Source organism: Salvelinus namaycush, chromosome 11, assembly GCF_016432855.1.
Source record: "Salvelinus namaycush isolate Seneca chromosome 11, SaNama_1.0, whole genome shotgun sequence".
NCBI classification, from domain to species: Eukaryota; Metazoa; Chordata; class Actinopteri; order Salmoniformes; family Salmonidae; genus Salvelinus; species Salvelinus namaycush.
In genome coordinates, this window is record NC_052317.1 from 1,229,590 (window position 1) to 1,253,363 (window position 23,774).

The 23,774-nt window shown below is 41.7% G+C and overlaps 1 protein-coding gene across 1 annotated transcript in view; it reads right to left on the reverse strand.

The window, feature by feature from the left end:
• Positions 1–20,719, reverse strand: part of LOC120055699 (protein disulfide-isomerase TMX3-like) — a 38,372-nt gene extending 17,653 nt beyond the window's left edge. Inside the window, exons 1-9 of the mRNA XM_039003602.1 lie at positions 20,599–20,719; positions 20,335–20,398; positions 19,989–20,031; positions 19,586–19,709; positions 11,182–11,227; positions 10,985–11,065; positions 1,950–2,049; positions 1,714–1,791; positions 76–142 (exon numbers count right to left, since the gene is read on the reverse strand). Coding sequence (XP_038859530.1) covers positions 76–142; positions 1,714–1,791; positions 1,950–2,049; positions 10,985–11,065; positions 11,182–11,227; positions 19,586–19,709; positions 19,989–20,031; positions 20,335–20,398; positions 20,599–20,632 — 637 coding nt within the window. The 5' untranslated portion in view covers positions 20,633–20,719. The remainder of the gene's footprint in view (positions 1–75; positions 143–1,713; positions 1,792–1,949; positions 2,050–10,984; positions 11,066–11,181; positions 11,228–19,585; positions 19,710–19,988; positions 20,032–20,334; positions 20,399–20,598) is intronic.
• Positions 20,720–23,774: the final 3,055 nt, after the last annotated feature.

The window sequence follows — 23,774 nt, forward strand, 5'->3', positions numbered from 1 at the left end:
GCTGCCGTTTTGCCATTTTACCACAGGGGGTGCTGCCTACTTCCCGCGGCTATGAATGCAACACTGGTCTCTTACCATCATAAAGGAAGTAAGTGCCATCCTTGAACACTGCCACAGCCGGGTATTCCTGGAGAATAACTGCCTGAGAATGACCAGAAAAGAGAGAGAATACCTCAGTCACAAAATATGATTGGAGCTCAATGTCAAGGCCCCTGGAGGCAGCGGTTCAATCCCCCATACCACCGCTCACTTTCTGTACTGTAACCTCCTGATTTATCTCATCCTAAACCTGCCAATAAAACATCACAATACCCTAGTATTTTTTTTATAGATATACACTACCGTTCAAAAGTTTGGGGTCACTTAGAAATTCCTTGTTTTTGAAAGAAAAGCTCATGCTTTGTCCATTAAAATAACATTAAATTGATCAGAAATACAGTGTAGACATTGTTAATGTTGTAAATTACTATTGTAGCTGGAAACTGCATATTTTTATGGAATACCTACATAGGTGTACATAGGCCCATTATCAGCAACCATCACTCCTGTGTTCCAATGGCACGTTGTGTTAGCTAATCCAAGTTTATTGTTTTAAAAGGCTAATTGATCATTAGAAAAACCTTTTGCAATTATGTTAGCACAGCTGAAAACTGTTGTTCTGATTAAAGAAGCAATAAAACTGGCCTTCTTTAGACTAGTTGAGTATCTGGAGCATCAGCACTTGTGGGTTCAATTACAGGCTCAAAATGTCCAGAAACAAAGACCTTTCTTCTGAAACTCGTCAGTCTATTCTTGTTCTGAGAAATGAAGGCTATTCCATGTGAGAAATTGCCAAGAAACTGAAGATCTCGTACAATGCTGTGTACTACTCCCTTCACACAAACGGGCTATAACCAGAATAGAAAGAGGAGTGGGAGGCCCCGGTGCACAACTGAGCAAGAGGACAAGCATCCCAGAGTCGCCTTTTCACTGTCGACGTTGAGACGGGTGTTTTGCGGGTACTATTTAATGAAGCTGCCAGTTGAGGACTTGTGAGGAGTCTGTTTATCAAACTAGACACTCAAATGTACTTGTCCTCTTGCTCAGTTGTTTCTATTCTGGTTATAGCCAGTTTGCGCTGTTCTGTGAAGGGATCTACAGCTTACGAGATCTACAGCTTCTTGGCTTCTTGTCCGAGATCTATAGCTTCTTGGCAATTTCTTGCATGGAATAGCCTTCATTTCTCAGAACAAGAATAGACTGACGAGTTTCAGAAGAAAGGTCTTTGTTTCTGGCCATTTTGAGCCTGTAATCGAAACCACAAATGCTGATGCTCCAGATACTCAACTAGTTTAAAGAAGGCCAGTTTTATTGCTTCTTTAATAAGCACAACAGTTTTCAGCTGTGCTAACATAATTGCAAAATTATTTTCTAATGATCAATTAACTAATCCAAGTTCATAATTTTAAAAGGCTAACACAACGTGCCATTGGAACACAGGAGTGATGATTGCTGATAATGGGCCTCTGTACGCCTATGTAGGTATTCCATAAAAATATGCAGTTTCCAGCTACAATAGTAATTTACAACATTAACAATGTCTACACTGTATTTCTCATCAATTTGATGTTATTTTAATGGACAAAAAAATGTGCTTTTCTTTCAAAAACAAGGACATTTCTATGTGACCCCACACTTTTGAACGGTAGTCTAAACCCAATTTCTAAAACGTACCTTGGGTAAAATATTCCTTGCAGCAGAGAAGAAGTAAGTATGCACGATCAGTTCCTTGGCCACAGATATATACTTCTCCTTGGGGGACAAAAGAGAAAAGGAGGAAACCTCAGACACAGGCTATGGCACAGATACCGCAATAATCATTTGTTTATTGTGTCCCAGGTGCGTGTGCATGCGTGCGTTCGTGCGTGTGCCTGTGTGTGTGTGTGTTTAATGCGCGGGTGTACTCCTACCTTCAAGTCGGACGGTCCACCAACGTAGACAAAGAGAACGTCATGTCTACTCATAACATTCTGAAATAACTGCTGACTTGGCAGTGCTCTCACCACAGGTCTAAAACAAAGGAGGGATTGGGGAGAGAGATGGAGAGAGCAGCGTATAAGGGACTGATGGAGGGAGTGAGAGACAGATGGAGAGAGTGCATCTTAAAGTAACTGTCCAATGAAAATCTTATTTTAAAGCTCATAATCTGTCAATTTATACCCGAAATCCTGTTGTTTACACACTTTTTGCCAGATTTACAAAGGATCAAGGGTAAGACCCCACTGTAAAAAGTGGGTCGGCGCTGTTGTTCATCTGAAGTGCTTTTACTGATTGGTAAACGCTCTGGTTAAATGAACCTATTCTATTAAATTTGTCTGAAATCAAACAATGAATTTGAAAGATCAATATTTTTTTTAATTGAATGAAAGTTTCTAAATTGCTTTCAACACCTCATGCACATGCGCATTGCATAGCGGTGAAGGCAGTGTAGCGGAGGCAGCCTATGAGGAGGCATGGCTTATTTGGGCCGTGGCTTTCAGTTTGTTCTTTAAAGCCACCCATCAAGTTAATTGGTTCTGTTGTATTCACCATGCAGAGTTTGCTTGTACACTAACAGCCCACCGTCTAATAATACTTGCATAAGGGCATGTGATACTTTGAATAAGTGGCTAAATGCTAATCCTGGATGTTGTGTATCGCATTCAACCAATCAGGTTGCAGCAGTCTGTTTTTTCACCCTTAACCTAACGCAGCGCTGTATCACATTAGTGGAAACCAACACTGTTCTCAGGGGGGGGTATGACGGTTTTGACTACCAGAAGTGACTTTTCGTAGCAGGTTAGGAGAATTTACACAGCAGGTTAGGAGAATTAACGTGGTAGATTAGGAGAATTAGGTTCAGATTAGGAAAATGGTAAGGATTACCTAAAATGCAAAAATGGTCTCCGACGCGACTCGAACATATCTAGCTACAACCAGATCTGCCCTTAGAACATTCTTGGTTTCCACTAATGCAATGCTGCTAATGTAACAGTACTTTTCTTGCGTTGTGTACAATCAATCATCGACACAAACTCCAACTTGTAGCACCAGTCATGGAGATTTATTCTGATAGGAACAGCACAAAATTGCACGTCATGCAATGCACGGCTCACCATCCAACTCTGCACTCATGCACTGTACAAAATATACGAACCCCCCCCACCAGACACAGTAAGTTGCTAGCTAGTATTAGCTGGAATTCTCTACAAAATGCATAACAAATATGCACCAAAAAACACTAAATCTTATGTGTGGTGTTCTAATAACATTTCCAAACAAATTGATATAAATTGTACATTTAAATCATCACTTGGGAGTATAAAAATCACTTTTGACGTACAGTGCTTTGCAACCAACAACTTACCGCTGGTTTGGTGCTGGTTCACTGGGACGATTCTAACTGAATCATCCTCCCCCGTAAGCAAGCTAGGCAAACCAGCCAATAAGATGCCATGTTGAGTAGGTGAAGGCAAGACAAAAGTAAAACCCATTGGCTTAACAATAAAGTGGCAAGGGGAATCACCAATATAACCCTGTTACACTCTCCTCTACTGAATTCCACTTGCAAAGAAAAATAATAAAAATACAAAACTGCACTGTGCAAACATATCAGGAACAAAGACACTCAACATATGTACAGAATAATCCAGAGAGAGAAAAAAATTATAGATATATTTTTATACTACCTAATAGAGAAAACTAAAAGGTAAAGCTGTGTATATCAAGGATGCAGACCCTGCTTTAAGAGTCACTAAATATTCCAGTCATTAGACTATTCTCCTTGAGAATTACAGTGAAAAGCGGTTGATCAATCCCCTTAGCCCTCATAGGTAAACATGCCTGTTACATGTTAAGTACACTCAGTGACTTTAAAACATCCAAGTAATAAAATAAACCACCATAAGAGAGTTGATCATATCTGTCACATTACCATCCTGCATCCTCTAATCATGGTCACAATGATGTAAAAACAAATAAAAGATGTCAATACCATTGACCCTCTATTCACATATTAACCTTCAAGAGCTAACTTTCTGCTGATTCATAATCTCAATCAGTCTAGACACTGGTTTAAATAGTCTTCCTGCCCTTGACCTAATACGTCCCCGACTACCTTCAACTGCATAAGGGGTAACAGTGTTGTGTACTGTTGCAATAGTGGGTCTGTCAACACAGTCAGTGCGTAACTGATCAGGTAAGGAATGGTCCACGTTTGGTAGGTCAGTACGGATATCGTAAGCAGACTGGTCAATTAGCTCACTCACTACACTGTTACGGTCTCGGTCAGATTCTTGAAGACTCTCTGATCGAGGCAGACCTTCCAGCTGCAGTATATCATCCACAGAATCCAAAGGTGGAATATCCTGAGCATTCAAGGATCGCACATCACCCTCCAGGCTTGTGTCACCTCTTCCTTCAGAAGGCAACTCCGACACCCACACTCTTGTTCTGTACTCAGCACCATCATCCACTGCAGTGTCCATGGCAGCTGAGACCACAATGCTGTCATTCATGTCCTCAGACTCTGTTAATCCAGACATGTCTGTTCCCTCATCAACTGCAGCATGGGGAAGAGGAAGAAAGTTGACTTGCATTATCAGGTTGCGATGTACCGTCTTCTCCTGTCCAGTGGAGCTGTTCTGAATCTTAGAAGTGTGACTGTCAGCATTCAATCCAGTGACAAGGTAGACAGTATCCTCCCAACAGTCAGCGAACTTCCGCTTTCCTCGCTCCCCCTTGTTAGCCAGCAACACTCGATCCCGAATCTCCACTGGTGCTCTTCTGACTCTTCTGTCAAAGGTCAGCATGCCTCTTCAACTGCTTCGCTGCAGATGCCTGTGCTGTATTCATGGCTTCTTTCAGATCTGTCCTCAAAGACTGAACAAACTGGTCATAGTCGACAACTTCTGGGTTCTCTATGACAGAGCCAAAGACTATGTCAACAGGCAGTCTTGGTGTCCTCCCAAACATTAGCAGGAAAGGGGCAAAGCCTGTGGTCTCGTGGATTGTACAATTGTACGCAAACGTGAGGGACTTCAGCGCCTGAGGCCATCTGTGCTTTGCTCTAGTCGGCAGGGCCCGGATCATGTTTCCCAACGTCCTATTCATCCTTTCGCAGGACCCGTTCCCCATCGGATGGTACGGCGTGGTGTGAGACTTCTGAACACCTGCAACACTCAACAGTTTGGCTATTAAAGCGCTCTCAAAGTTGGCTCCCTGGTCTGAGTGTATACAGAAATAGTTGTTCCACAACTGATGAGCTACTGACTTAGCAGACTGGTTCGGACACAAGAAGGCATGAGCCAATTTGGTAAAGTGGTCAGTAACAACGAGCACATCCAGGGACTTGTTTGAAGAATCTTCTGCAGACCAAAAGTCTCTGCACACTAGTTCAAGAGGCTCGGTTGTTATTATGCTCTCAAGAGGAGCTCTTGCTTCCGGATCAGGAGTCTTGCTCACGACGCATCTCCTGCAGCACTTCACATAAGCTTTTACCTCCCTCTCCAGACCATGCCAGAAGAACCTCTGTCTTGTCAGGTAGACTGTTCTCTGTTGGCCCTGGTGGACAGCTTCATCATGGACACCCTTCAACACCATTGCTTTCATGGAGGCTGGAACCACATACAGATACATTTTCCTCTTTGTAACCACATTCTTCGAAACACGATACAGTACACCCATCTTCATGGTCAACTTGTCCCAACTTCTGAGAAGACACAAAACCTCAACACTCTCATGGGCACATCCGGGATGGTCTTCTCCCCCTCTCCACAAAGAAGATCACTCTGCTGATCACGTTGTCATCACGCTGCTTACTCATCAGTAGGTCGTGTGGCAGAACATCGACATCGGTCTGCTCTGATGGCATAACAGCCTGTGGAAGCTGTGGCCAGAGCAGTGCATGTGAGCCCACTTCACCCACCCAGCACCTGTGTGAATGCAGAACAGCTGCAACTTCATGTCTTGATAAAGCACCAGATGGGGAGTCAACAGTAGCCTGACAGCTAATGACCACTTCGTTGGAGTCAGAGGCTTTGTCAAAGGGGTGGCTGGACCAGCAAAACACATCTTGGACTCTGTCTGTGCACACAGCGTTAGCTTCAGCTAGTAAGGTCTCGTACGGGAGCCTTGTCAGGCGATGGAGTGCACTGGGTCGTACGAAGGGCTGTCTGCTCAAAGCATCTGCAACAACATTTATTTTTCCAGGGATGTACTTGATGTCAAACTCGTACGGTGCCAGCTTGGCGACCCATCTCTGTTCACAAGCATCAAGCTTTGCTTTGGTCAGAATGTATGTCAAGGGAATATTATCCGTCCATACCGTGAACTGCTGTCCCAGTAACCAGTGGTGGAACTTGTCACACATAGCCCATTTCATGGCAAATAACTCGAGCCTGTGCGCAGGATACCTCGACTGCGCATAACTAAGGGACTTGCTCGCGAAGGCTATAGGTCTCGCTGTAGCTCCCTGTTCCTGGGACAGCACAGCACCTAAGCCGTTGCTGGACGCATCCACCGAGAGTAGAAAGGGTTTGTCGAAGTTGGGGTGGGCCAACAAAACCTGGTCCAGTAATGCTTGCTTTAGCTGGAATAAGGCCTGTCTGCATTCTGTTGTCCAGTCGGCAGCCGTCAACTTCCTGACAGGTGAGCGTCGCTTCTTTTTCCAGCGTGGAGCCTTGTGTCCAGTAGTCAATCTAAAGAGAGGCTTCAATGAACTGTTGATAATACACCACCATCCCAAGGAATGACCTCAATTTCTTCTGAGATGGAATGTCAGTGCCATCTTCCATCAGATCAGCTTCTGTTACTCCTGTAATGGCCCTCACCTTCTCAGGGTCTGTAGCTACACCATCCGCACTGATGATATGCCCCAGAAACTTCACAGACCTCTGCAGAAAGTTACACTTTTTTGGCGCCAACTTCAGGTTGTGAGCCTTGAGACGCTCAAAAAACATTTTCAGGCGCTGTATAGCCAGATCTTCAGTGGGCGCATAGACCAAGACATCGTCAAGGTAACATAGTAGGCTAAGAAAGTTCTGATCCCCAAAGATGTTTAGAATCATCCTCATAAAGGTTGCAGGACTATTACATAACCCCTGTGGCATACGATTGTATTCGTACAATCCAAATGGCAACGTAAAAGCTGTGAATCTCCGGTCATCCTCATGCACTTCCACATTGTAGTAGCCAGAGGTAAGGTCCATTGTCGAGAAAAAGGCATTTCCACCTAAAGCAGCCAGCGCGTCAGCCTGGTGAGGGAGTGGGTGGGCGTCTTTGATGGTGCGAGCATTGAGCAAACGAAAATCAGTACGGAGTCTCAGGTCTCCAGACTTCTTCCATACAAGGACAAGGGGAGAGGCGAACGCACTACTAGACTTCCTTATAAATTCACGTTCTTCCATCTCATTCAATGCTTGTTTGAGCTTCTCATAATGATTTGGTGAAAGGCGTCGGTACGGCATCCCAAAGGGTTTCTCATCACTCAGTTGAATGAGGTGAAGAAATCCGGAAGCTTTTCCACAATCCAACTTGTGCCTGGAAAAAAATGGACTGGTACTCAGCTATGAGCTGGATGAGTTTCTTCTTACCAGCAGGAGACACTTGACAGGAGTCGACATCAATATCAGTCAAACCTAAGTCACGTAAGACCTCAGGACTGCTTCAACTGTCAGGTCCGTCAGTATCGCGAAGTTGGCTGGAACCGTCATCAGTCAGTGTCAAGTCATCTTGGCAGTCAGTGAGTATATCAGCCGTTCTCTGCACTTGCTGCTGTAAAGCTGCTGATGAATCATCATTCACACACGAACAGTCAAAGTCCTCTAGAGCCATGCAAGGAAAGACATCGGCTAGAGTGGCGTTTCGTCTCAATGTCACTGTCTTCTGAGAAGGGTTTATCACTCTAACAGGGAGCCACCCATCCCCCAGCAATAGAGCTACTGTCCTCCCTACCAGTATTGACCTTGGTGTTGACCTTGAACTTCTGGGCTCAATGAGAACAGCACTGCCCGCTGATAGATTCTGAGTGGTTCATAGTCTGTCCCAGACTAAGTGCTCCTGCATAGGCTCTAGAGTCACAGCCCCTTTTAATCTCACAGTTCCAACTTTGTTAGGTACTTCACTGTCTCTCCATCTCTCCACATTAGCCATCATATCGATTAGCTTGCTCTCCTCACCCTCGTCACAAACAGGAGTATAAACCCTCTTCCAGAGATCTCCATCCGTCTTCAGGTGGCGAATCAAGTGCTTTAGGAGATTGCTGCCCAAGATGAGGTCATCACTCTGGCCTTCAACCACCAGTGTAGGCACGGCAGCTCAACATCCGTACACCTCCATCTCCAGCTCACATACTCCCAAAGGCCTCGTCTTCAACCCACCACAACCAACCAAGACTACCTCTGTAGGACTCAATGATGGACTTTTCAACACTCCTTCATCACTCCTGTTCAGGTAAGACCCTAGAGCTCAAGGTACAAGCCATGGACCCACTGTCAAGCATAGCTCTCACTTCTACTTCTCCTCCTATTAACACCTTGGCATAGAATAAATCATCATATGGGGAAAGTGTCTGTGTGTTCCGCATTAGGATACTCTTCTCAGTCTCCATTTCGTCACAAACACTTTTATATACAGACTCCAAATCAACAGCTCTCACCGATGAGGACTCGACAAAAGGCCCAACACTCTCCCCTTCTACATGCAGGCCTCCTAGTTTTCCAGGAGCTGAGCAGTGGTTACTGTAGGGACTCCACCAGCTGTGCTCAGAGCTCCGGCCTTGGGGCACTGAGAGCGTGCGTGGCCAGCTACATGACAAAGAAAGCAGAGGTGATTGGCCCTGCAGTGAAAGTAAGTATCATGTCCAGCATCCCCGCACACGTTACATGACCCATTAGACTTTACTTTGCTCCTATTCCCTTTTTGGAAATGACGGTCAGACTGTTGTGGCCTCTGCCTACCCATAACCTCAACTACTTGGTCCATCACAGATACGCCCCTCTTACGCATGTAAACCATGACCATATCCTCCCACTCATGCACGGTGCACTTTTTAGAGCCATCCCCCCGAAAGTACACCGGTTCCCTGATATCAGACTTCAATACCAGGTTCAGGCCTGACACATCCAAACCCCTAGAGCTGCATGCATTCCCCATAACATTGTCCCCAACATGTCCAACAATTGCCTTTGACTCCAAACAGGAGGCAATGTTCTCCCCAATGGAATGACCAAGCTGCTGTACTATGTCTGCTATGAAATCCATGGAGACCTCCCCACTCCCTGTATTTGGCAAAACTCTGTCATACACATCCTTGGGCGTTTCCATGGGTAAACTATCATCAAAACTCCCAAAACCCTCCAGTTTAGGCATAGGTATAGAAGCAACTGGAATTTTGGCTGAACCCCTACCAACAGATGGTGACAGATTAAATGACAGGAAACTCCTACCTCTCCCAACACCTTCCATCTTAACAATGGGAAATCAACACACCAATAAAAATGTAAATAGCAAAAAAATATATATTTTGTTAACCTCACGTCAAAATCTAACCTATATCTAGTACAAAACTCACCCTACTTATATCAGATATACTTTAGAATTGCAAATAAACAAGTAACACAAAAGTTATATCGTTTATCTGTGAAGTCTCAGCCAGAGAAATCATCAATTTCGTTAATAAAACGTTGCAGTAGCGCCCTCTTGTGGCGAAAGGCAATATCGCCATAAACTGCACCAGCAACGTCTTATCTGATTCTTCAACGGCAACCACCGCGAAGTTCTGAGATTTGAAATCCAGCGAAGGATGAACGGTCACGGCACCACTGTAACAGTACTCTTCTTGCGTTGTGTACAATCAATCATCGACACGAACTCCAACTTGTAGCACCAGTCATGGAGACTAATTCTGATAGTATTAGCACAAAATTGCACGTCATGCAATGCACGGCTCACCATCCAACTCTGCACTCACGCACGCTGGTTTGGTGCTTGTTCACTGGGACATGTAGTTACCAAAATAATACAATTACAATATAATATCTTTAACAATGTACCTGATAGGAACAGCACAAAATTGCACGTCATGCAATGCACGGCTCACCATCCAACTCTGCACTGTACAAAATATATACGAACCCCCCCCACCAGACACAGTAAGTTGCTAGCTAGTATTAGCTGGAATTCTCTACAACAAAATGCATAACAAATATGCACCATAAAACGCTCAATCTTATGTGTGGTGTTCTAATAACATTTGCAAACAAATTGATATAAATTGTACATTTAAATCATCACTTGGGAGTATAAAAATCACTTTTGACGTACAGTGCTTTGCAACCAACAACTTACCGCTGGTTTGGTGCTTGTTCACTGGGACGATTCTAACCGAAACCTCCTCCCTCATAAGCAAGCTAGCATGGTGGTGGAAAATTGTTTTTCATAAGGAAAGTATGTATACTTTACCAGTTTTTTCCCCCGCCTTCTCGTCAATTAATAAAGTTAAGGAGGATATTGAAGCCTATGCAGCCTGAATGGAGAATATTTGAGGTACAAACCGGTCCACGAGGGATACTAATGTTTTGCTGGCTGCATACAATGCGTTTGGCTGGTAAGATTAAACATCTCAATATCGCCATCTGACGGCCTTTGGGCTAGTGAAAGTGTAAACAAAGACAATTTCATGGTGAAGCTACATTTGTTATTCTAATATTTATTTCACCCTCAAAATAATAGGGGCAAAATTTGGACATGCTTAGTAAAGCTGGCCCTTTACTGTTCATGCATACTCTGTTAAAGCCCCACTCCTTAATTTGAAAAACAATAAAGCAGCCCGCCACTTGTTTTGCCATAAAGTTGAGGGATGGGGCTGGAGAAATGTTACCAAATATCACAAAGTGGGCCTTTAGAAGTAAAATACCAGCTTTTTACAGGCAATGAGCAACAACTAAACTGCCATCCTCAGTCTTACCCAGATACTCGGTCTGCAAACTCCATTATGCCATCCTTGGTTCTAGGACCTCTGTAGTTGTATTTCAAGTCATCCTTCAACCTATCCAACAGAGAATGGTAAGTTAGAATAACAAGAGCTGGGTTATGTGTTCAGTAGGGCACATCTCAGTTCCATGTACCAACAATGAAAATACAGCTAAAGCGTTCACAACTCACAACTTTATAGCGGGATAGCCTCCAACTCGAAACTCTTTTGCAAAATCTGAAACACAAATGTAAATAAGTAAGTAAATAATATCAATAAATATTTCTGCTGTCAATTCCAGCACTGCTGAAGGAGTGAATGCAATCTTGTTGATATCCTCTATTGTAATATCACATACACTCCCCTCTGTATTAATTTGGACAGTGAAGCTAAAATGTTTTATTTGTCTCTATACTCCAGGATTTTGGATTTGAGATGAAATGTTTTATATGATGCGACAGTACAGAATGTCACCTTTTATTTGAGGGTATTTTCATACATACAGTGCCTTCAGAAAGTATTCATACCCTTTGACTTATTCCACATTTTGTTGTGTTACAGCCTGAATTCAAAATGGATAAAACAGATTTTTTTTCTCACCCATCTACACACAATACCCAATAATGACAAAGCGAACACATGTTTGTTTTTTTTGCAAATTTTTGCAAATTTATTGGAATAAAATAAAGAAATATCTAATTTACATACGTAGTCAATACTTTGTAGAAGCACCTTTGGCAGCGATTACAGATGTAAGTCTCTTAGAGCTTTCCACACCTGGATTGTGCAACATTTGCCCATTTATTCTTTTCAAAATTCTTCAAGCTCTGTCAAACTGGTTGTTGATAATTGCTAGACAACCATTTTCAGGTTTTGCCATAGATTTTAAAGTAAATTTAAGTCACAGCTGTAACTTGATTACTTGGCCATTTTGCCTGTGCTTAGCTCCATTCCGTTTCATTTCTATCCTGGAAAAACAGTCCTTAACGATTACAAGCATACCCATAACATGATGCAGCCACCACTATGTTTGAAAATATGGAGAGCGGTACTCAGTAATGTGTTGCATTGGATTTGCCCTAAACAGAACACATTATATTCAGGACAAAAATGTAATCGCTTTGCCACATTTTTTGCAGTATTACTTTAGGGCTTTTATTCTGTACAGGCTTCCTTCTTCTTCTTTGTTAGTATTGTGGAGTAACTACAATGTTGTTGATCCGTCCTCAGTTTTCTCCTATCACAGACAATAAACTCTGTAACTGTTTTAAAGTCACTATTGGCCTCATGATGAAATCCCTGAGCGGTTTCCTTCCTCTCCGGCAAATGAGTTAGGAAGGACGTCTGTATCTTTGTAGTGATTGGGTGTATTGCTACACCATCCAAAGTGTCGTTAATAACTTCACCATGCTCAAAGGGATATTCAATGTATTTTTTACAATCAACCAATAGGTGCCAATCTTTGCGAGGCATTGGAAAACCTCCTTGGTATTTGTGGTTGAATCTGTGTTTGAAATTCACTGCTCGACTAAGGGACTTTACAGATGTAAGTATGGGGTACAGAGATGAGGTATTAGAAAATCATGTTAAACACTATTATTGCACACAGAGTTAGTCCATGCAACTTATTATGTGACTTGTTAAGCAAAGTTTAACTCCTGAACGTATTTAAGCGTGTCATAACAAAGGGGTTGAATACTTATTGACTCAAGATATTTCAGATTTTCATTTTTTATTGATTTGTAAAATGGCAAAAACATTTACATTATGGTGTATTGTGTGTAGGCCAGTGACTGAAAAAAAATCTAAATTGAATTCATTTTAAATTCAGGCTCTAACACAAGAAAATGTGGAAAACATGTGAATACTTTCTGAAAGAACTATATCTGTTTTACTGTTTAGAAATTAAAAGACTTGATGTATCTAGTCCCCCCCCCATTTGAATGTGTTATAAGTATTTGGACAAATTCACTTATTTTATTTATTTATTTATTTCACCTTTATTTAACCAGGTAGGCTAGTTGAGAACAAGTTCTCATTTACAACTGCGACCTGGCCAAGATAAAGCAAAGCAGTGTGACACAAACAACAACACAGAGTTACACATGGAATAAACAAACATACAGTAAATAACACAATAAAAAAAAGTCTATATACAGTATGTGCAAATGAGGTAAGGCAATAAATAGGCCATAGTGGCAAAATAATTACAATATAGCAATTAAACACTGGAGTGATAGATATGCAGAAGATGAATGTGCAAGTAGAGATTCTGGGGTGCAAAGGAGCAAAAAATAATAATAAATAACAGTATGGAGATGAGGTAGTTGGATGGGCTGTTTACAGCTGGGCTATGTGCAGTGATCTGTGAGCTGCTCTGACAGCTGGTGCATAAAGTAAGTGAGTGAGATATGAGTCTCCAGCTTCAGTGATTTTGCAATTTGTTCCAGTCATTGGCAGCAGAGAACTGGAAGGAAAGGCGGCCGAATTGGCTTTGGGGGTGACCAGTGAAATATACCTGCTGGAGTGCGTGCCACGGGTGGGTGCTGCTATGGTGACCAGTGAGCTGAGATAAGGTGGAGCTTTACCTAGCAAAGACTTATAGATGACCTAGAGCCAGTGGGTTTGGCGACAAATATGAAGCAAGGGCCAGCCAACGAGAGCATACAGGTTGCAGTGGTGGGTAGTATATGGGGCTTTGGTGGCAAAATGGATGGCACTGTGATAGACTGCATTCAATTTGCTGAGTATTGTGTTGGAGGCTATTTTGTAAATTACTTAGCCGAAGTCAAGGATCGGCAGGATCGGCAGTTTTACGAGGGTATGTTTGGCAGCATGAGTGAAGGAGGCTTTGCTGCGAAATGGGAAGCTGATTCTAGATTTAATTTTGGATTGGAGATGCTTAATGTGAGTCTGGAAGGAGAGTTTACAGTCCAACCAGACACCTAGGTAATTGTAATTGTCCACATATTCTAAGTCAGAACTGTCCAGAGTAGTGATGCTGGACGGGTGGGCAGGTGCGGGCAGCAATCGGTTGAAGAGCACCTTGAGCGTGGCTGAGGTGCACCCATGACCAGCTCGGAAACCAGATTGCATAACAATTTCGGCTGATAATTTTAGGAAGAGAGGGTCCAGATTGTCTAGCCCGGCTGATTTGTAGGGGTCCAGATTTTGCAGCTCTTTCAGAACATCAGCTATCTGGATTTGGGTGAAGGAGAAATGGGGGATGCTTGGGCAAGATGCTGTGGGGGGGTGCAGGACTGTTGACCGGGGTAGGGGTAGCCAGGTGGAAAGCATGGCCAGCCGTAGAAAAATGCTTATTGAAATGCTCAATTATCGTGGATTTATCGGTGGTGACAGTGTTTCCTAGCCTCAGTGTAGTGGGCAGCTGGGAGGAGGTGCTCTTATTCTCCATGGACTTTACAGTGTCCCAGAACTTTTTGGAGTTTGTGCTACAGGATGCAAATTTCTGTTAGGAAAGCAAAGGCTAGCTTTTTCTAACTGCATGTGTATATTGGTTCCTAACTTCCCTGAAAAGTTGCATATCGCGGGGGCTATTCGATGCTAATGCAGTACGCCACAGGATGTTTTTGTGCTGGTTAAGGGCAGTCAGGTCTGGAACGAACCAAGGGCTATATCTGTTCCTGGTTCTAAATCTTTTGAATGGGGCATGCTTATTTAAGATGGTGAGGAAAGCACTTTTAAAGAATAGCCAGGCATCCTCTACTGACGGAATGAGGTCATTATGCTTCCAGGATACCCGGGTCAGGTCGATTAGAAAGGCCTGCTCGCTGAAGTGTTTTAGGGAGCGTTTGACAGTGATGAGGGGTGGTGATTTGACCGCAGACCCATTACGGACGCAGGCAATGAGGCAGTGATTGCTGAGATCCTGGTTGAAGACAGCAGAGGTGTATTTGGAGGGCAAGTTGGTTAGGATGATATCTATGAGGGTGCCCATGTTTACAGGTTTGGGGTTGTACCTGGTAGGTTCATTGATAATTTGTGTGAGATTGAGGGCATAAAGCTTAGATTGTAGGATGGCCGGGGTGTTAAGCATGTCCCAGTTTAGGTCACCTAGTAGCACGAGCTCAGAAGATAGATGGGGGGGCAATGAATTTACACATGGTGTCCAGGGCACAGCTGGGGGCAGAAGGTGGTCTATAGCAAGCGGCAACGGTGAGAGACTTGTTTCTGGAATGGTAGATTTTTTTAGTAGAAGCTCAAATTGTTTGGGCACAGACCTGGATAGTAAGACAGAAATCTGCAGGCTATCTCTGCAGTAGATTGCAACTCCGCCCCCTTTGGCAGTTCTATCTTGTCGGAAAATGTTATAGTTAGGGATGGAAATGTATATATTATAGTCTTTTGAAGTATTCATTTCATTCAATTTTGTCCCATATTCCTAGCACGCAATGAATACATAAAGCTTGTGACACTACAAACTTGTTGGATGCATTTGCAGTTTGTTTTGGTTGGGTTTCGGATTATGTTGTGCCCAATAAAAATGTATGGGAAAATCAAATCAAATGCTATTTGTCACATGCACCGAATACAACAGGGGTAGTACACCTTACCGTGAAATGCTTACTTACAAGCCCTTAATCAACAATGCAGTTCAAGAAATAGAGTTTAAAAAATATATACTAAATAAACTAAATTCATTTTTTAACATAAAAAGTAACAATAACGAGGCTATCGGTACCGAGTCAATGTGCGGGGGTACAGGTTAGTCGAGGTAATTTGTACATGTACAGTACCAGTCAAAAGTTTGGACACACGTACTCATTCAAGGGTTTTTCTTTATTTTTACTATTTTCTACATTGTAGAATAATATATAAAGACATCAAAACTATGAGAAAACACATATGGAATCATGTAGTAACCAAAAAAGCATTAAACAAATCAAAACATATTTATATTTGAGATTCTTCAAAGTAGCCAACCTTTGCCTTGATGACAGCCTTACACACTCTTGGCATTCTCTCAAGCAGCTTCATGAGGTAGTCACCTGGAATGCATTTCAATTAACTGGTGTGCCGTCTTAAAAGTTAATTTGTGGAATTTCTTTCCTTCTTAATGCGTTTGAGCCAATCAGTTGTGTTGTGACAAGGTAGGGGTGGTCTACAGAAGATAGCCCTATTTGGTAAAAGACCAAGTCCATATTATGGCAAGAACAGCTCAAATAAGCAAAGAGAAACGACAGTCCATCATTACTTTAAGACATGAAGGTCAGTCAATACGGAACATTTCAAGTGCAGTCGCAAAAACCATCAAGCGCTATGATGAAACTGGCTCTCATGAGGACCGCCAGAGGAAAGGAAGACCCAGAGTTACCTCTGCTGCAGAGGACAAGTTCATTAGAGTTACCAGCCTCAGAAATTGCAGCCCAAATATATGCTTCATAGAGTTCAAGTAACAGACACATCTCGTCATCAACTGTTAAGAGACTGCGTGAATCAGGCCTTCATGGCAAAGAAACCACTACGAAAGGACAACAATAATAAGAAGAGAGTGCTTGGGCCAAGAAACACGAGCAATGGACATTAGATCGGGGGAAATCTGTCCTTTGGTCTGATGATTCCAAATTTGAGATTTTTGGATCCAACCGCCATGTCTTTGTGAGACGCAGAATATGTGAACGGGTGATCTCTGCATGTGTGGTTCCCACCGTGAAGCATGGAGAAGGAGGTGTGATGGTGTGGGGGTGCTTTGCAGGTGACACTGTCTGTGATTTATTTGGAATTCAAGGCACACTTAATCAGCATGGCTACCACAACATTCTGCAGCGATACGCCATCCCATCTGCTTTGCGCTTAGTGGAATTATCATTCATTTTTCAACAAGACAATGACCCAAAACACACCTCCATGCTGTGTAAGAGCTATTTGGCCATGAAGGAGAGTGATGGTGCTGCATCAGATGACCTGGCCTCCACAATCACCTGACCTCAACCCAATTGAGATGGTTTGGGATGAGTTGGACCGCAGAGTGAAGAAAACGCAGTCAACAAGTGCTCAGCATATGTGGGAACTCCTTCAAGACTGTTGGAAAAGCATTCCTCATGAAGCTGGTTGAGAGAATGCCAAGAGTATATATTGAAGAATATAAAATATATTTTGATTTGTTTAACACTTTAGTAAAAATAAATAAAAACCCTCTTCACGTCTTGGTGTGTTTGGACCATGATAGTTTGTTGGTGATGTGGAAACTATCGACCCGCTCCACTACAGCCCCGTCGTTGTTAATGGGGACCTGTTCAGCCCTCCTTTTCCTGTAGTCTACGATCAGGTCCTTTTGTCTTGCTCACATTGAGGGAGAGGTTGTTGTCCTGGCACCACACTGCCAGGTCTGAACTCCTTCCTATAGGCGGTCTCATCGTTGTCTGTGATCAGGCCTACCACTGTTGTGTCGTCAGAAAAAATAAAGATGGTGTTGGACTCGTGCTTGGCCACGCAGTTGTGTGTGAACAGGGAGTACAGGAGGGAACTAAGCACGCACCCCTGAGGGGCCCCAGTGTTGAGGATCAGCATGGCAGATGTGATGTTGCCTACTCTTAGCACCTGGGGCGGCCCGACAGGAAGTAAAGGATCCAGTTGCAGAGGGAGATGTTTCGTAAAATAATTTATTGTGTCAATTTGTGTGGTAAATAATGCAATTGACTTCAATGGCTAAATTCTCAGAACAGGGGGGGAAGAAAATCTCCATATTCACGGGAAATACATTACATTGGATGAATAAGCAATATTCCTTCATCCTATGTCATATATTCCCTCTGAATCTGACGTAGCTCCATACTACTGATACTGTATACTGGTTGTTTGGGGTGGGATTGGCATGGGGCTTGGGGGGGGTCTGTGGGTGGCTTTTGATTATTTTATTGGATTCCTCATGTCTTACTCAATGGTAGGAAGAAGTGTGGTCCAAATCGGATGTTGGGTACTATATTTATATAATATTATGTGAATCCTAAAAATGTAAAGGCCAATTTGGGTACAGTCAATTACATTTCTATAAAATGTTGCAGGAATGCTAATCTTATCTGTTTCTAACTACAGAAACGATTTCATAACAATCTTAGATGGTGGGTGTCATGGCTTGCTGAAATGACATGGAAAGACTTCAAATAAATATTCAAAGGAGTGTATGTAAATATGAATGACCTATTCATCTTCATGAAGCCATTGTTGTGGTAAAGTTATGGCTTTATATGACTAAATATCTCAAACGTTTTGATATAGTTCAGTGCATGTACAGGTAAGATAAATCTAATGTAATGGCTGACAGGTTTAGGCCAACATGGTGGACAGAGAGATCATTCTTCAAGATGTAATCCTGCTACTTCAAAAAATCTTCACAATGAGAGAGAGAATAGCTAACCAGTTAACCTACTCCACTCCCTCATACAGGAGCAGATAATAGGGGATTTAAAGGTTTAATAAAGCCGAACAGCACTAAAAATGCTCACTACACTGTTAGCCCATCTGGTTTGGATGGCTTACCATCTGTTGCACAAAACACACTTACATACACACAAACACGCATACAGTTGGAAGGGCTTTTAAAGCTTCACTAAGCCTATTAGTGCGAACAGACTGACCTAGTCCTGGCCCTGTGGGCCTAAATATGACGGGGCACTGTGACTGGTTGCCTTATTGCACAATTTGGTAAACCCTTAATCTATGATGAACATAAGAAGAAAATGATTTCAGAGACCATTTATATAATGGTGTATTGTATGGATCAAGTGGTGATAAGTGACAATGATATAGGATAGTGGTTATTAAGAGAATATTCGGTCAATAGCAGTTGACAAGTCTGTATTTCAGCATAGTTTCGGTAGGCTACGCCTTCAGAATAACTACAAAATACATACAAAATGTATTATACAGATTATTATAGTATTACAAGATTTTTTTTAATAAGCAGATATTCTGTCACTTTTGTATATTGACCAACCAGCAGATGTCAGTGCTGCCTGAGAGTGATTTAAAACCTTCCTTGGTTTGGTTTTGTTTTGGGATGCATTTTGCTCCAGTAACTTTTCAGCAACTAAGAAACTATTTGGATCAATTCACACTTTCTATCCCAGTCCTTATGATCTAAACAGTAAAAGCAGGAGTACTTGTTGTAGTATGAGGAACTACAGTACCCATAATGCCCTGTATAAGATATCCAATTTTATCTTTAAAAAGATGTTCCTGAGCTATGTCAATGGTGTCCTGTCTCCTTACCAATACATTGTGTCAGAGTGGGATTCGAACAGAGAGACCGTACCAAAATATTTGTATTTTCTTAAAGCAGGCTCTGATATGGCATTAATCGAAGAAAATGAAATACTAATGGCTGATTAGGTGTTTGATATTCCTCTCTTTTTCAACACAGTTTTCCTGTTTTATCCTCTTCCTCTTTTCCAGTATCTTTCTCATCAGTACAATACTTATTCCACCAGGCAGTCAGTTTTGTATTCTGTTAGTCACCTTATATTGCTGTAATAGTGTTTCTTTTTTTAAACTGTTATGTACTGTTGTTCTGCCATATGTCTTGTCTTTTTGTTCTGTCTTAACTTAATGTGCAAATCAGATAATTCGACTCACTGGTGTGGGCTGTGGCGTCGACCTTGCCCACGTTGACTGGAGACCCCATACTTTTCAGCTCAGCCCCGATTTCATACCACACTGGGTCCAGCTGCTTGCAATAGGTACACCAGGGAGCGTAGAACTGACACCAAACAAGTGGAGCACAATCACCATAATTTAAAATGCATTTATATTTCTGCTCTCAAATAAAACCTTTTTCAACAAAAAAAAGATGACACACACAACATACATGATAAAACAACGCATCAAAGCTATGTGTGCGCGCGTATTTCAATTGCAATGTCATGCGTGCGTATTTTAATGTCCCCTCTTGCATTCTCTTGAAGTTGCCCTAAAGTATACAATGCTTTTCACACATTTTTAGGGGTTTTCTTGTATATAAAATTGCATCCATACTTACTTGTATCAGCCATATCTCATCAGACATTCTTGTGTCTTTAAACCTGAAAATTAGTAAGAGAAATCAACAACCATTGGTAAATCTATACAATGAAAATGCATTTTATGATAAACTTTTCACAATCCTTTCTAGGTACTGGTACGTAGCCTTTACATTTTTAAGGACCATGGACAGAGGATGACCTGGGTGCCTTGTCAAGTGGTGTGGGTAACAGCAATCTACTTTCATATTTCGTTATTTGGTGGATTTTTTTTATATGGAATTCACAGACCAAAACGTATAGTCTGCCATTTCCGCATTATTATCAAAGCAATAACTAGCTTTCTAATTCATAGAAATAACTTACGTGTCATCGAGCTCTTCAACGAAGGCTGAAACCGTAGCTATACTCAACAAAAACGTCAAAGAAACTAGAGGCATACAGAAGTAAATATTACAATAAGGACACAACTGACACAATCCAACTGGAACCAATTAAAACAGGCTATTATTGCTCGTTAAGAACATTAAACAATTAACTGGACCATCATGAGAAATTCGAGTAACCTACAAAATACACGGTCGCCTAATCAACATCGCAAGTTTGTATTGACATTAATTAGTAGCCTACCTGTACACAAGACGACGAACTTTTTATTTTCCATAATTTTCACGCAATGATTTATCCAAGAAATTATCAATCAGCGATTTCACTAGTGAAGCACTGATCCGGTTCGCTTTCTCCGCTGCCGTTTGTCTGCCGCGCTTAGATTGTTGAGCAACAAGGCCACAAGTCCTGGAACAGTCTGTCAAAGTAAAAGCCCCCTTTAAAATGGAATGTTCTTGGTGGTCAACCTGGTCTCATAGCATTTCGTATTGTTCTGTACATAAATCCGATACTCTTCATTTTACTACGATATTAATGGTATTCATTTGTGGATGTCTATCACCCATATCGTATGATCTGTTACAAATTAATTCATATTATATGTTACGAATTTGCATAACGTAGAATATGTTGTGAATTTTGTAAATGTACTATATGATATGTTACAAATTCTAGCTAGGTGGCAGCTAGCTAATGTTAGCTAGGCTAGGTGTTAGGGGTTAAGGTTAGGTTTAGGAGTTAGGTTAGGGGAAGTGTTGGCTAAAAGGGTTAAGGTTAGGGTTAGGCGAAGGGTTAGCTAACATGCTAGTAGTCGCAAAAGTAGTAAGTAATTGAAAAGTTGCTAATTAGCAAAAATTGTCTGTGATGTGATTCAACCTTGCAACTTTTGGTTTGCTAAACATTCACATCACGTAACCATCTGTCTTATGTAACCATACCACCCTTAACATATCATACAAATTTGAGTGTCTCAGATGTACATTTACTATGTTACGTCTAGTCTATGAGACCAGGCTGGAATGGGTGATCTCTCTCGGATGCCTATTTGAAAGACCGTGTATTGGATTTGACATTGCACAGGCTGCAATGTAATTTTTCGCTACACTTGTTAACATTTGTATTGGTGGGTCAGCAAATGTTAAAGCTTACAGAGTGGCTTTAAATTATTTCCATTGTAGCTAGGACTTTTAATAATATGACATAAGTGGCAGCAATAAGCTAAGTGTTACACAATCTTGCCACCCTTCATTTGTATATGGAGATGTGTTAAGTGGTTCATCAAAAACTTCATCCTACCTTGATTCAAACAGAATATTGAAAGAATACAAATAATGTTGTTCACTCTTTATTCAAAATGTAAGTCTAGTAATTTATTTTGAAATATCTATCAGCAAACTATCATCGAAATAAAAATAGGCCTATAAATGCATTGAGAAAGAAATTGCAAACAATCACAGAAATGTTAAAGAAATATCCATATAGAAAAACATTGTATAGCAATCTAATAAAGAGATTATGACAATTTTTACAATACAATTACAGGGAAAAATAGGAAACGTAGGCTTTTAGCGTTTTTGTTTTTGTCGTTGCCTGTTTTGCATGTTATTTTGGCATTAATGTGTCACATATCAGTTTGCAAACAATGTAAAAAATAAATAATTGAGTTAATAAAGCTGCATACAAACATGGTCTCTTTTTTGCTTTCTTGAGTAAGGCAGCTCCAAAATGCAGATGTTTCAGCCTAGCTCAGTGCTTTCTGTGGTGGGGCAGCCAGCAGAAAATACGGAGTGTAGGAGTTGGTAGTTCTCTAGTTGCGCAGTGATTGGCTCAGTGTTCTGTCACTCATGGGGACACTACACGCAAAATCTATGGGGAGAGCTCGGAAAGTCAAGCCATAGAGTTACATTAGAAGTGCCCATCCAAGAAGGCTCAAGGTCAATTGCCACAGATAAAATGACGTCAAATCACATTATATCTACCGTAGCTTTGATTGGCCTGATCATATCAACATCATACTTTCAAAATCTTAGCTAGAAAGCTAGACAAGCAGTCATCATCATGAATCAAGTTGACAATCTACTTGCAAATCCTTTTCTATCCTTGTCATATGAAGAGAAATTATAGATAAAATGTGTCGGTGCTCATCGGCCATTGGACATAAACATTACACAACCAGAGTGGTTTGGAAGGAAGTGGCTAACTGCAAGCGTTCCAAAGCAATCACTAGCCTGCTATTCAGTGGAGAGGATGTGTGGTCCAAGTCTGGGTTTAAGGGTCTCTTTTCCAAGCTTAAAAGGATAAACACTCAAATGCTTGCACCATGGGTCAGAAAATGTTGAATACATTGGCCATGCTGTCAATCCAGCATGACTTCTGCCGTGTTCAAAACAACTGGATACTCGGATCTGGGAAATCTCAGACTTCAGTGAGTTCAAGACAACTGGGAACTTGGAACAAAACGAGCTCTGACTAGGAAAATACGTTTTGAACGGTAATCCAACTCGGAATTCCAAGTCAGGAACTCGGGTCTCTTTCTAGAGCTCCGACCTGAAGATCACTGACGTCATGACTCAACCTGTCACGCCCTGACCTTAGAGATCCTTTTTATGTCTCTATTTTGGTTTGGTCAGGGCGTGAGTTGGGGTGGGCATTCTATGTTTTGTGTTTCTATGATTTTCTATTTCTATGTTTTGGCCGGGTATGGTTCTCAATCAGGGACAGCTGTCTATCGTTGTCTCTGATTGGGAACCATACTTAGGTAGCCTTTTTTCCCACCTGTCTTTGTGGGAAATTGACTTTGTTTAGGGCACATAGCCTTTGAGCTTCACGGTTTGTTTTATATTGTTTGTTGTTTTGTCGGCGTCATTTCTAAAATAAAGAGAAAATGTATGCTCACTACGCTGCACCTTGGTCCTCATCTTTCAACAGCCGTGACACAACCTTGTTTTTTTGATGTCTTGAAAGCACCATACATCCAGAGAATGCCAGACTTTGATGACAAAGTTTGCTGACAAAATTTACCCACAAGAAGTACCGCTGCGCCAACAAGGTGAGTCCAAAAATGTATTGTATGCTGCTGCATAGATTATGTAATATACCAGGGAGATATATATACTGTAGCTAAGAAAGTAATTCTAAGTGTATGTTGTGTTATAAGCTCTCAGTAGCCCATGTGCCTCACCCTAATAATTTGGTCTATTTACCCCTCATAACAGAGCCTACGGTTCTGACTTGGTGGTGCACATGTAACCTATAGCCTGTTTTAGAGAAATGTCATCATCGAATACTGTAAGAGCGTTCATTGTCTTCTTACATGCCCCCTTTATTTATCCTACGGTTCTGACTTGGTGTACAGGGAGAATACTGTCGCTATACATTTCAAAATTAATGAACAAATAGTTATATTGACTACGACCATC